This window comes from Nerophis lumbriciformis, linkage group LG07, assembly GCF_033978685.3.
Source record: "Nerophis lumbriciformis linkage group LG07, RoL_Nlum_v2.1, whole genome shotgun sequence".
Taxonomy (NCBI): Eukaryota; Metazoa; Chordata; class Actinopteri; order Syngnathiformes; family Syngnathidae; genus Nerophis; species Nerophis lumbriciformis.
This window is the reverse complement of record NC_084554.2, coordinates 56,832,447-56,846,540: the sequence shown is the minus strand read 5'-3', so window position 1 is coordinate 56,846,540 and position 14,094 is coordinate 56,832,447. Positions and strand designations below refer to the sequence as shown.

The window sequence follows — 14,094 nt, the reverse complement described above, 5'->3', positions numbered from 1 at the left end:
TTAAAAACAGGAAGAGAGGAGGCTTGTCTAATACTCAGAGGTAGGTCGTTCCAGAGCTTGGGAGCAGCAACGGCGAAAGCTCTGTCACCTCTAAGCTTCAGCCTTGTGTCAGGGACCGTCAACAGCAGCTGATCGGCTGATCTTAAGGATCGGGTGGGGCAGTAAGGCTGAAGGAGGTCGGAGAGATAGGTTGGCGCGAGGTTGTTTAGACATTTAAAAACAAATAAAAGGAGTTTAAAATTGATACGGTAACGCACAGGGAGCCAGTGAAGGGACGCTAAAATAGGGGTGATGTGCTCACGTCTGCGGGTCTGTGTTAGCAGACGAGCAGCAGAGTTCTGCACGAGCTGCAGGCCTGGCTAATGCCTACATACAGGGCATTGCAGTAGTCAAGACGAGTCGAGATAAAGGCGTGGATTAATTTCTCAAGATCATGTCCTGATAGAAGCGGTTTCACTTTCGCTATTTGGCGTAATTGATAAAAAGCTTTTTTGAACGACGCTGCTGATTTGTTTTTCGAATTTAAAATCTGAGTGGAACTTTACCCCCAGGTTTGTGACAGAGTCGCTGAGATACGGGGTCAGAGTGCCGAGGTCAACGTTGGGGGAGGGAGAGCGACTTGGACCGAACAACATAACTTCTGTTTTATCTTCATTTAGGCTCAGGAAGTTAGCTGAAAGCCAGACTTTGATGTCGTGCAGGCAGTCAATAAGACGTTGAACCGTGTTATTTTGTGCCATGGGAAAATAAATCTGGCAATCATCGGCGTAAAAATGAAATGCAATACTGTACTTCCTAAAAATAGAACCAAGGGGGAGAAGGTAAAGCGCAAATAAAATTGGGGCAAGGATTGAGCCCTGGGGGACCCCATGTGGTAAAGGAGCTGTGGACGACATAAAACTGTCTACTTTTACACAAAAACTCCTGTCGGTTAGGTACGACCGGAACCAGTTGAGGGCGGCGCCCTTAATGCCCACACAGTTCTCAAGACGAGTGATTAAGGTGGCGTGGTCGACGGTGTCGAACGCAGCAGACAGATCTAAAAGCACCAGGACAACATATTTGAAGGATGGCGGAAGCGGGGATCGAGCCTGGAACCCTCAAGTTGCTGGCACGGCCGCTCTACCAACCGAGCTATACCGCCCCCAGTTCATGATCGTAATAAAGTTAAAGTAGCAATGATTGTCACACAGACACACACTAGGTGTGGTGGAATTAGTCCTCTGCATTTGACCCATCCCCTTGTTCACCCCCTGGGAGGTGAGGGGAGCAGTGAGCAGCAGCGGTGGCCGCGCACGGGAATAATTTTTGGTGATTTAACCCCCAATTCCAACCCTTGATGCTGAGTGCCAAGCAGGGAGGTAATGGCTCCCATTTTGGTATGACTCGGTTTGAACTCACAACCTACCCATCTCAGGGCGGACACTAACCACTAAGCCACTGAGAAGGTCATATCAATATCAGACAAACTGATCATCTAAATGCAAATGGAGTTCCTATCAAGTACCTTGTTATCCAGTTTCCTGGCCTCCACCTCAAAGTTGGCCACCCTGTTGTCTTTGATCTCTTCAGCAGTGACCTACAGGAGAAGACCAGGCTAGCAAATGACAAGAAGGTTTAAGGCAGACTCAGTCCAAGACTCACTGTAATGGTCCCTTTTCCTGCAGGGGTCTTGTTCTTCAGGACCAGCGGGCGAGTCAGTTGTCTGCTGGACACCACCTGGATGGGGTTAGTTCTTACTTGGTCAAGTGGGAAACATCAAGCAAAGTTTATTTATTAGCCTTAAATCACCAGTGTCTCAAAGGGCTGCACAAGGCACAACATGGCTGCTTTCTTCTGCTATGGCAGTCACCATCAATCCAATCAGTTATATTGATGATTAAAACATGCCAGATGGATGGTTGATGCAAGTTTACTGCAGCATGTACAGTGGGGCAAAAAAGTATTTAGTCAGCCACCAATTGTGCAAGTTCTCCCACTTAAAATGATGGCAGAGGTCTGTAATTGTCATCATAGGTACACTTCAACTGTGAGAGACAGAATGTGAAAAAAAAATCCAGGAATTCACATTGTAGGATTTTTAAAGAATTTATTTGTAAATTATGGTGGAAAATAAGTATTTGGTCAATAACAAAAATTCAACTCAATACTTTGTCACATAACCTTTGTTGGCAATAACAGAGGTCAAACGATTACTATAGGTCTTTACCAGGTTTGCACACACAGTAGCTGGTATTTTGGCCCATTCCTCCATGCAGATCTTCTCGAGAGCAGTGATGTTTTGGGGCTGTTGCAGGGCAACACGGACTTTCAACTCCCTCCACAGATTTTCTATGGGGTTGAGGTCTGGAGACTGGCTAGGCCACTCCAGGACTTTCAAATGCTTCTTACGGAGCCACTCCTTCGTTGCCCGGGCGGTGTGTTTGGGATCATTGTCATGCTGGAAGACCCAGCCACGTTTCATCTTCAAAGCTCTCACTGATGGAAGGAGGTTTTGGCTCAAAATCTCACGATACATGGCCCCATTCATTCTTTCCTTAACACGGATCAGTCGGCCTGTCCCCTTAGCAGAAAAACAGCCCCAAAGCATGATGTTTCCACCCCCATGCTTCACAGTAGGTATGGTGTTCTTTGGATGCAACTCAGTATTCTTCTTCCTCCAAACACGACGAGTTGAGTTTATACCAAAAAGTCCTATTTTGGTTTCATCTGACCACATGACATTCTCCCAATCCTCTGCTGTATCATCCATGTGCTCTCTGGCAAACTTCAGACGGGCCTGGACATGCACTGGCTTAAGCAGGATTTGATTCCCTGTCGGCGAAGTGTGTTACTGATGGTAACCTTTGTAACTTTGGTCCCAGCTCTCTGCAGGTCATTCACCAGGTCCCACCGTGTGGTTCTGGGATTTTTGCTCACCGTTCTCATGATCATTTTGACCCCACAGGATGAGATCTTGTGTGGAGCCCCGGATCGAGGGAGATTATCAGTGGTCTTGTATGTCTTCCATTTTCTGATAATTGCTCCCACAGTTGATTTTTTCACACCAAGCTGCTTGCCTATTGTAGATTCACTCTTCACAGTCTGGTGCAGGTCTACAATTCTTTTCCTGGTGTCCTTCGACAGCTCTTTGGTCTTGGCCATAGTGGAGTTTGGAGTCTGACTGTTTGAGGCTGTGGACAGGTGTCTTTTATACAGATAACAAGTTCAAACAGGTGCCATTAATACAGGTAACAAGTGGAGGACAGAAGAGCTTCTTAAAGAAGAAGTTACAGGTCTGTGAGAGCCAGAGATCTTCCTTGTTTGAAGTGACCAAATACTTATTTTCCACCATAATTTACAAATAAATTATTTAAAAATCCTACAATGTGAATTCCTGGATTTTTTTTTCAAATTCTGTCTCTCACAGTTGAAGTGTACCTATGATGAAAATTACAGACCTCTGTCATCATTTTAAGTGGGAGAACTTGCACAATCGGTGGCTGACTAAATACTTTTTTGCCCCACTGTATATTGTGTGTTTACCAGGACAGGAATGATACAAGTATATAAACATGTGTCATTCCAGAGGATAACTCTTGAATAGCATGCAGGGAAACATCTCACCTGGCCCAAGGTGCACTCCAGCTCTCCTAAAAAGTCGTCATCGCTGAGATCAATGGTCTTATTATCAATGTCATAAATTCCAAATTTCAAATTCTGCACCATCTCAAAGTAGTAGTCAATAACAAACTTTTTGGCAAACTTCGGGCAGAGGCAATTCTGGACCTTTTCTGTGCGTTCTACCTGCAGAAAAAGACATGACATTGTTATATATACTGTATACATATACACACACACACACACACACACACACACACACACACACACACTCATTATATACATACACATATATACATATACATATATACACATAAATATATATATATCAGTCACGTGCGGTCATTAGAGGCAGGTGAGGCGGGGCCTCACCTGCCATCATGGAAAGAAAAAAAATGTAAAAAGAAAAAAGTTTTATTAAATTGTTATATGTATCCAGTGATTATACTATGAAGTTATTTTCCATTTAACTTCACCAGTTTTCGATTATTTTTATTCAAAATCGCTGAATTTTCACATTTGCCGTTCAAATACTGAGAAGAGACGGTGCGGTGAACAGCAGCCAGTTGAGGCACGTCACTCAGTGCCTCAACATGGATTGCGCAATGACTGGGCTAACTGCTGGCCTGCTGTGCAGTGAGACTGTATTGCTATATGAATTATATTATACATTTCCATAGTTTAGTTAGCTGAGGTATATAATGTACAGTGTATTTTGTCAACAACTGTATGAGTGTAACGTATTTCTTGTGCTGAGCGATCATAAAACTGCTGCGAAGACGCACTGTGTGAGGCTCGCAATAATCCCGCCTCCTGGTGCCGGTTAATGCACCCCCGCTGCAGAATGCACCCCCCCGACGGGAGCGCCACACCAACCAAAGCCCACACCCAAACCCTCCACGTGCAAGACCGAATCCACCCAAAAAAAGTCACTTAACAAGAAGCCAAAAAGTGCAAAAACAACAATGCTCGCGCCAGAGGAGCCATGAACGACTGCAGGGACACAACATTAGGTACACCTGCAGACTGCAGTACGGATTTCATATTTCATTCATTCACAACTCCTCCAACACCAACACCACTGTTCCCGCACTTATAAGTAAAGGTAAGACCATAATAACCTTTTTTTAATTAAATGTGCTTTTTTGTGTGCTACAGTTTGTATGTGTAAAGTTAAAGTTCAGTTAAAGTAGCAATGATTGTCACACACACACTAGGTGTGGTGAAATGTGTCCTCTGCATTTGACCCATCCCCTTGATCACCCCCTGGGATGTGAGGGGAGCAGTGGGCAGCAGCGGTGCGGCGCCCAGGAATAATTTTTGGTGATTTCACCCCCAATTCCAAGCCTTGATGCTGAGTGGCAAGCAGGGAAGAATGCTGGTGTGAGCTTTTAAACATAACCCGTTAACTGCTGCTAATCAAATGGTGAATAAGATACTCTTTAGGGTTCATATGTTTGTAAATCTGACTGTGATGAAGTCAGTGCCTCACCAGCCATCAACCTCACCGCACGTCACTGATATATATACATATATATATATATATACCGTATTTTCCGCACCATAAGGCGCCCTGGGTTATAAGCCGCGCCTTCAATGAACGGCATATTTCAAAACTTTGTCCACCTATAAGCCGCCCCGTGTTATAAGCCGCATCTAACTGCGCTAAAGGGAATGTCAAAAAAACAGTCAGATAGGTCAGTCAAACTTTAATAATATATTAAAAACCAGCGTTCTAACAACTCTGTTCACTCCCAAAATGTACGGTAATGTGCAAATGTGCAATCACAAACATAGTAAAATTCAAAATAGTGCAGAGCAATAACATCAATAACTTAATGTTGCTCGAACGTTAATGTCACAACACACAAAATAAACATAACGCTCACTTTCTGAAGTTATTCTTCATTCATAAATCCCTCGAATTCTTCTCCTTCGGTGTCCGAATTAAAAAGTTGGGCGAATACGGGATCCAAAATGGCCGGCTTATGTTATATTCTCTTGCTGCTGCTCTATTTCCGTGTTCTTCGGCATGACTTATTGCCTTAAGTTTAAATTCTGCGTTATACGCGTGTCGCTTAGTAGGAGCCATTTTGTGGTCTTTACAGATGTAAACACACAAAGGAAATGAAACGTAATATCCGCGCTTCTTCTTCTACGGGGGCGGGTGGTTGCTTACCATAGAAGAAGAAGCGCTTCCTCTTCTACGGGGGCGGGTGCTTACCTTGGCAGTTGCTTACCATAGAAGAAGAAGCGCTTCCTCTTCTACGGGGAAAAAAGATGGCGGCTGTTTACCGTAGTTGCGAGACCGAAACTTTATGAAAATAAATATTTATATTAATCCATATATAAAGCGCACCGGGTTATAAGCCGCACTGTCAGCTTTTGTGAAAATTTGTGGTTTTTAGGCGCGGCTTATAGTGCGGAAAATACGGTATGTACATACACAGACAGACAGACAGACAGACAGATAGACAGATAGATAGACATATAGATAGATAGATAGATAGTACTTTATTGCTTCCTTCAGGAGAGTTCCCTCAGGAAAATTTTAATTCCAGCAGCAGTGTACAAAATTGAGATGGAATTTAAAAAGTAAAAAGTAAATAATAGGGGTATAAATGGAAATAAAATAGAAAAAATAAGTATAAAAATAAAAAGCAACAATAAGAATAAAAATATAAGAGTAAAAATAAGAATATAACAAGAGAAACTAGGCAGTAGTGACCATGATTGAAAATGTATTGCACTGTAATTGCACACACACGCACACACACACACACCTCTTGTTGGTGAAATCTTTGAGTTGATTTCCCTCCACTGCCCATGTCAGCATTGTTTAGTGATTTTGTGTTAGGCTGACAGTCATTTAAAGATATGTTTTTGTTTATTGCTGTTTATGGGTACCTGATTGTGGTCAATTAATTTCTGCAGAGAAGGAATGATTCATTATAAATCAAATATATGTTGTAGCTGGAGCATGAAACAGATGTGTCATCAGACATGACATAACAACAACACCCACATTGTTACCTTTGTCCTCATGAATCCTACTTAGCAATGCAGCTGAGGCTGAGCCAATCAGAGGCCACCATACTGAACTCTAGTGGACAATACTTCTTCTGTAGTCTTCATCTTTTGACTTCATTCAGCCATGTGGAAGTTCTTCATGTAGGACAACAATACTTTTTGCAATTTAAAACATTTGTACGCACGTGCAATACTTAAGACCTTTAGTATATCAGTATGTGGAATTAAATGATGAATGCATTAATAAACAATGTACTAATATGATCCACTTCAAGAAACTCTTCAAACTTAAAGTGTTTACAAAGTACAAGGAAGAAGATAAACATTCTGAATTCATTTCATCCATCCTTTCATTTTCTAGATCATCTTACTCATCTCACCATATGAAATGTAACTTACTTCACTAATTAGGGCCCGCATGGCCCATTGCATAAGGACTCCCAAAGGGAGTCCTTATGCAATGGGACATAAGGACCTATTGAATTTGTAAGGTTTTATTCTTTATTCTTCCGCCGCCCCATTAAACTGTAATTTGACCCACTTAACATGCTTCAATACTCACCATATTTGACCCACACATCAGGACCTGCGAAAATTGCCTTTTTAAAAAAAAAACCCCCCACAAAACTCTAAATTGCGCTCTAGCGCCCCCTAGGAAAAAAAAACTAGACTGCCTGTAACTCCCACTAGGAAGGTCGGAGAGACATGAAACAAAAACCTCTATGTAGGTCTGACTTAGACCTACATTTCATAATGGTACATTGTCGGGCTAAAATCAACAGGAAGTTGGCAATTCCCCCTTCAAGACAAAAAAGTACTAAAAACAGTAACTTTTGCCTCTTTGAGCTGTAATTTGACCCCCTTAACACGCTTCAAAACTCACCAAACTGACCGCACACATCAGGACTGTCAAAAATTGCGATCTTATAAAAAAACCTAAACCCAAATCTAAATAAAACGCAGAAAAAACTGCTCCTCGGAAGAAAAAAATGACAAAACTGCCTGTAACTCCCACTGGGAAGGTCGGAGAGACATGAAACAAAAACCTCTATGTAGGTCTCACTTAGACCTACATTTCATAAATTGACAACCCCCAGCAAAAATCAACAGGAAGTTTGCTATTCCCCCTTCAAAACAAAATTTTCTTCAAACATTATCTCCTCTGAGCGCGTTTGTTGTTTCGGCTTCAAACTAACACAGGAGAGAGATTGAACCTTTCTGATTAAAAGTTGGCGAAAGAGTTTTGATACCTGCTCCGGTTTTGATTTTATGACCCTTCAAAGAACCTCTGCGCTGATGCTGCTGTTTTTTCAAGATGGCTGCTTAAAAGCAGGAAGCACCCGCGTGCCCACACAATGCAGACAAGGTAGGTACACTAGACAAAAGTATTGGGACAATTCGGACTAAAAGTAGACAAAAGTATTGGGACACTTATGACTACCACTGGACAAAAGTATTGGGACACATAGCACGAAAACTGAACAAAAGTATTGGGACACCTGGGACTACAACTTGATTAGTATTGGGACACTTATGACTACCACTGGACAAAAGTATTGGGACACTTATGACCAAAACTGGACAAAAGTATTGGGACACTGACACTGCACAAAAGTATTGGGACACTTAGGAATACCACTGGACAAAAGTATTGGGACACCTACACTGGATAAAAGTATTGCGACACTTAGGACTACAACTTGACAAAAGTATTGGGACACTTAGGACTAAAACTGGACAAAAGTATTGGGACACTTAGGACTAGCACCTGCCAAATACGCGGGCCCGACCAACGCTGCTTGCAGCTTTAATTATTACTTAAGTTTAATGGTATTACTCATGGAGTATATTGTGAATAAACTGAGAACAGGAAGTGAACAAAAGTGTTAGCAACTGCTATGTAAAGGAAAAGGGATACGATCAAGATTAACCGCAATAACAGTGCAATACATTTTAAAGGTGCAATATACACATCACATCTTTTATATCATCTACAGTATTATCCTTTTTATGCATGTTTTATGTTCATAACATGGTCACTACTGCCTAGTTTCTCTTCTTATTTTTACTCTTATATTTCTATTCCTATTGTTACATTTTCTATTTTATTTCCATTTATACCTCCATTATTTACATGTACACTGCTGCGGAATTTTAATGTTCCTGAGGGAACTCTCCTGAAGGAATAAATAAAGTACTATCTATACATCTATTAAATAAACAATAAACTATAAACTTTCCTCCTACTCCCTTTCCAACATGTTGAATACAGAAAGTGGAAAATTGTGATGTATCATGTTGTATGCATGCATGTGTGATGTATCATGTTGTGTGCATGCATGTGTGATGCATCATGTTGTATGCATGCATGTGTGATGTATCATGTTGTATTCCAAATAAACTCAACCCAAATCAAATGGAAATGCTGGCCAAAGCATGTTATTGTAGCCTACTTGAGTAGAAAGTGTCCACAGACCTCAAACCAGCGTGAGTCTGAGGTGTTCATGGACAACACACACAGAGGATCTGACTTGGATCCAAAGTCCTTGTCCAGGAGATGATCACAGGACACTGTCAGCTCCACCTTGCTCACACACTGGGCCGCCATGTCCTGCTTCAAAGGACACACTTTAGTCATGCCACAATATATCACTATATATATATATATATATATACACATGTATATATATATATACACATGTATATATATACATGTATATATATATATACATATATATATATATATGTATATATATATATATATATACATATATATATATATATATATATATATATATATATATATATATATATATATATATATATGTATGTATGTATGTGTGGAAAAAAAATCACAAGACTATTTCATCTCTACAGGCCTGTTTCATGAGGGGGGTTCCCTCAATCATCAGGAGATTTTAATGGGAGCATTCACATACCATGGTTTATATAGGGCACAGAGTGGGTGGGTACAGGCTGGCGTAGGGGCGTGGTGATTGGCTCATGTGTTACCTAGGAGGTGTTTCCGTCTGTGGCGGCATGCTGTTACAATTTCGCTGCGCTTGTTGAGGGATGACAGGTCTGGACGGTAAATAATAAACAGTTTCTCTTTCAAGCATAGGTTGCATCTTTTATTACCACTATTGTAAGGTGTGCTGGATGCAAGAATTTGCCATGTTATTGAATATTCAACATTATTGTCTTTGAGGTCCCAAATGTGTTTGCTGAGTTCTGTGGTATTCCGCAGGTTTTGGTTCCTGAAAGAAGCCTTGTGATTGTTCCATCTGGTTTTGAACTCTCCCTCGGTTAATCCTACATATGTGTCGGATGTGTTAATGTCCTTGCGTGTTACCTTAGATTGGTAGACAACTGATGTTTGTAAGCACCCCCCGTTGAGAGGGCAATCAGGTTTCTTTCGACAGTTACAGCCTTTGTTGGTTTTGGAGTCGCTCTGTCCGGGGGCCGACGGCTCATTTGCAATTGTTTTGTTGTGGTTTGAGATGATTTGTCGTATATTGTTCATGCAGCTGTAGCTCAATTTAATGTTGTTCTTGTTGAATACTTTTCTTAGGGTGTTGTCTTTGGGAAAGTGTTTGTCAATCAGATTGAGGAATTTGTGTCCAATCCTCAATCTGATTGACAAACACTTTCCCAAAGACAACACCCTAAGAAAAGTATTCAACAAGAACAACATTAAATTGAGCTACAGCTGCATGAACAATATACGACAAATCATCTCAAACCACAACAAAACAATTGCAAATGAGCCGTCGGCCCCCGGACAGAGCGACTCCAAAACCAACAAAGGCTGCAACTGTCGAAAGAAACCTGATTGCCCTCTCAACGGGGGGTGTTTACAAACATCAGTTGTCTACCAATCTAAGGTAACACGCAAGGACATTAACACATCCGACACATATGTAGGATTAACCGAGGGAGAGTTCAAAACCAGATGGAACAATCACAAGGCTTCTTTCAGGAACCAAAACCTGTGGAATACCACAGAACTCAGCAAACACATTTGGGACCTCAAAGACAATAATGTTGAATATTCAATAACATGGCAAATTCTTGCATCCAGCACACCTTACAATAGTGGTAATAAAAGATGCAACCTATGCTTGAAAGAGAAACTGTTTATTATTTACCGTCCAGACCTGTCATCCCTCAACAAGCGCAGCGAAATTGTAACAGCATGCCGCCACAGACGGAAACACCTCCTAGGTAACACATGAGCCAATCACCACGCCCCTAGGCCAGCCTGTACCCACCCACTCTGTGCCCTATATAAACCATGGTATGCGAATGCTCCCATTAAAATCTCCTGATGATTGAGGGTACCCCCCCTCATGAAACAGGCCTGTAGAGATGAAATAGTCTTGTGATTTTTTTTCCCACACATACATATATATATCACTATATATATATTTATATATATATATACTTTTTATTGTATATTAATTATCTTACTGACCTGTTGTGTAAACATATTTAAAAGTACTTTTATTAACACTAGTGTAAACATATTGACATACTTTTATTAACAGTAAATGTCACGTACAGTTGGACTGACTTCCATCAAGGCGTTCTGCAGTTAGCTAACATATCTCCACATAAAAGGATAGAGAGTCAAAATATATATATATATTTAGATGTATAATGTCAGTTTATAGTTAAATAGCCAGAAGCGAGGTGGCTGTGAGAGATGAAGCACACGAGCTAACGAGCTAACATGCTAATCAAAGTGCTAACTCCTTTAGGAAACGTAATGACGGCACCTGAAGGAAGATTTATTAGACTTTCACTCACCTATAAACGCTTTAGGCTTGGAATGAAGGCGACTTGTGCTGGCAGCCACTAACAAACACTATGTGACAAGTTACTACATGGACTATGTGACACTCCCTCGACGATACCAATGTCGACTCGGCCAGGTGGATCGATTCACATGTCCGCAATGTCGATACCGAGGGCCGTAATGGTGTGCCGTCAGGGCCAGCAAGACACGTCTCTGCTGGCCTAACATAACCAGAAATCGTAATCATAATTAAGGATAAAAGTCATTTTGTATTGACTTTCCCTAAATATGTAAAAGTATTCATATTGTCTTCGTGTCATATTATGATCCTTCCAGCGCTGGATTTACTTTTACTTTTTATCCAATCAGAATTCAGCTAGCTTATGTTGCCATGCTGTACCAAATCTGCCTTCAGATCAACAATGTGTAAGTGGGCGGACACCTAGTTGACAGACAGTTGCAGTAGCCAATCAGATCACGAGTTGTTGTCAGTAAGCCAAGGCCTAAGGCAAATATATAGTGACGTCATGAGTTTATGTAGCATAAGAACTCCATTACCCAGCATGCCACAGTAGCGAAGAGCATGCGCAGTGGCTCCGTTATCGATGAGTAAACTTGAAGAAGTCAGCCAACACGCCTCGTCTGCATCTTTTATGTTTAGACAAGACAACACATATATTTGCAAGGCCATTTAGGATAGGATAGGTCTTTATTGTCATTGCACAAGTACAACAAAACTTTGTTTTCAGCACAAACCCGTTCAAAATGAGACAAACAGTGTAGATCAGGGGTGGACAATTCATTTTTTACCAGGGGCCACATGAGCAACCTGAGCACTGCTGGAGGGCCACACCGACAATATTTCAATTACATTTTGCTCAAATTTTTTTTGATATACCGTAAGATAAATAAATAATAATAATAATAATAATAATAATGCCACCCACCAACACGTCTTCCTATGAGGAGGAATCTGTGCTGGGCTCTCCTATTTCTGGGGCTGAGGTTGCTGAGGTGGTTAAAAAGCTCCTCGGTGGCAAGGCCCCGGGGGTGGATGAGATCCGCCCGGAGTTCCTTAAGGCTCTGGATGCTGTGGGGCTGTCTTGGTTGACAAGACTCTGCAGCATCGCGTGGACATCGGGGGCAGTACCTTTGGATTGGCAGACCGGGGTGGTGGTTCCTCTCTTTAAAAAGGGGAACCGGAGGGTGTGTTCTAACTATCGTGGGATCACACTCCTCAGCCTTCCCGGTAAGGTCTATTCAGGTGTACTGGAGAGGAGGCTACGCCGGATAGTCGAACCTCGGATTCAGGAGGAACAGTGTGGTTTTCGTCCTGGTCGTGGAACTGTGGACCAGCTCTATACTCTCGGTAGGGTCCTTGAGGGTGCATGGGAGTTTGCCCAACCAGTCTACATGTGCTTTGTGGACTTGGAGAAGGCATTCGACCGTGTCCCTCGGGAAGTCCTGTGGGGAGTGCTCAGAGAGTATGGGGTATCGGACTGTCTGATTGTGGCGGTCCGCTCCCTGTATGATCAGTGCCAGAGCTTGGTCCGCATTGCCGGTAGTAAGTCGGACACGTTTCCAGTGAGGGTTGGACTCCGCCAAGGCTGCCCTTTGTCACCCATTCTGTTCATAACCTTTATGGACAGAATTTCTAGGCGCAGTCAAGGCGTTGAGGGGATCCGGTTTGGTGGCTGCAGGATTAGGTCTCTGCTTTTTGCAGATGATGTGGTCCTGATGGCTTCATCTGGCCAGGATGAGACTGGGATGAGAATCAGCACCTCCAAGTCCGAGTCCATGGTTCTCGCCCGGAAAAGGGTGGAGTGCCATCTCCGGGTTGGGGAGGAGATCTTGCCCCAAGTGGAGGAGTTCAAGTACCTCGGAGTCTTGTTCACGAGTGAGGGAAGAGTGGATCGTGAGATCGACAGGCGGATCGGTGCGGCGTCTTCAGTAATGCGGACGCTGTATCGATCCGTTGTGGTGAAGAAGGAGCTGAGCCGGAAGGCAAAGCTCTCGATTTACCGGTCGATCTACGTTCCCATCCTCACCTATGGTCATGAGCTTTGGGTTATGACCGAAAGGACAAGATCACGGGTACAAGCGGCCGAAATGAGTTTCCTCCGCCGGATGGCGGGGCTCTCCCTTAGAGATAGGGTGAGAAGCTCTGTCATCCGGGGGGAGCTCAAAGTAAAGCCGCTGCTCCTCCACATGGAGAGGAGCCAGATGAGGTGGTTCGGGCATCTGGTCAGGATGCCACCCGAGCGCCTCCCTAGGGAGGTGTTTAGGGCACGTCCGACCGGTAGGAGGCCACGAGGAAGACCCAGGACACGCTGGGAAGACTATGTCTCCCGGCTGGCCTGGGAACGCCTCGGGATCCCCCGGGAGGAGCTGGACGAAGTGGCTGGGGAGAGGGAAGTCTGGGCTTCCCTGCTTAGGCTGCTGCCCCCGCGACCCGATCTCGGATAAGCGGAAGAAGATGGATGGATGGATGGATGAACTTAAGGTATGCGCCTCGTTTTAATTCAGTGTGTGCATTTCAACTTCAAGATGACATTGTGATGACTTCAAGGTTAAAAAATACACAAGTGTGCATTAATTATAAAAACAACATTTTATTCAATTTGAACTTGAAATCTGATGCACGCTGCAACAATCATTGATCCACA

The 14,094-nt window shown here is 42.8% G+C and overlaps 1 protein-coding gene across 3 annotated transcripts in view; it reads right to left on the bottom strand.

Annotated features, from left to right (window-relative positions):
* Window positions 1-11,599, bottom strand: part of LOC133609330 (copine-3-like) — a 42,629-nt gene extending 31,030 nt beyond the window's left edge. For 2 of the 3 annotated variants that reach the window (XM_072913552.1, XM_061964845.1), the window contains exons 1-5: window positions 11,440-11,599; window positions 9,107-9,241; window positions 3,607-3,786; window positions 1,645-1,719; window positions 1,508-1,579 (exon numbers count right to left, since the gene is read on the bottom strand). In XM_072913552.1, coding sequence (XP_072769653.1) covers window positions 1,508-1,579; window positions 1,645-1,719; window positions 3,607-3,786; window positions 9,107-9,238 — 459 coding nt within the window. In that variant the 5' untranslated portion in view covers window positions 9,239-9,241; window positions 11,440-11,599. Of the gene's footprint in view, window positions 1-1,507; window positions 1,580-1,644; window positions 1,720-3,606; window positions 3,787-9,106; window positions 9,245-11,439 lie in introns of all 3 variants that reach the window. The other variant, XM_061964844.2, reaches the window with a different exon arrangement.
* Window positions 11,600-14,094: the final 2,495 nt, after the last annotated feature.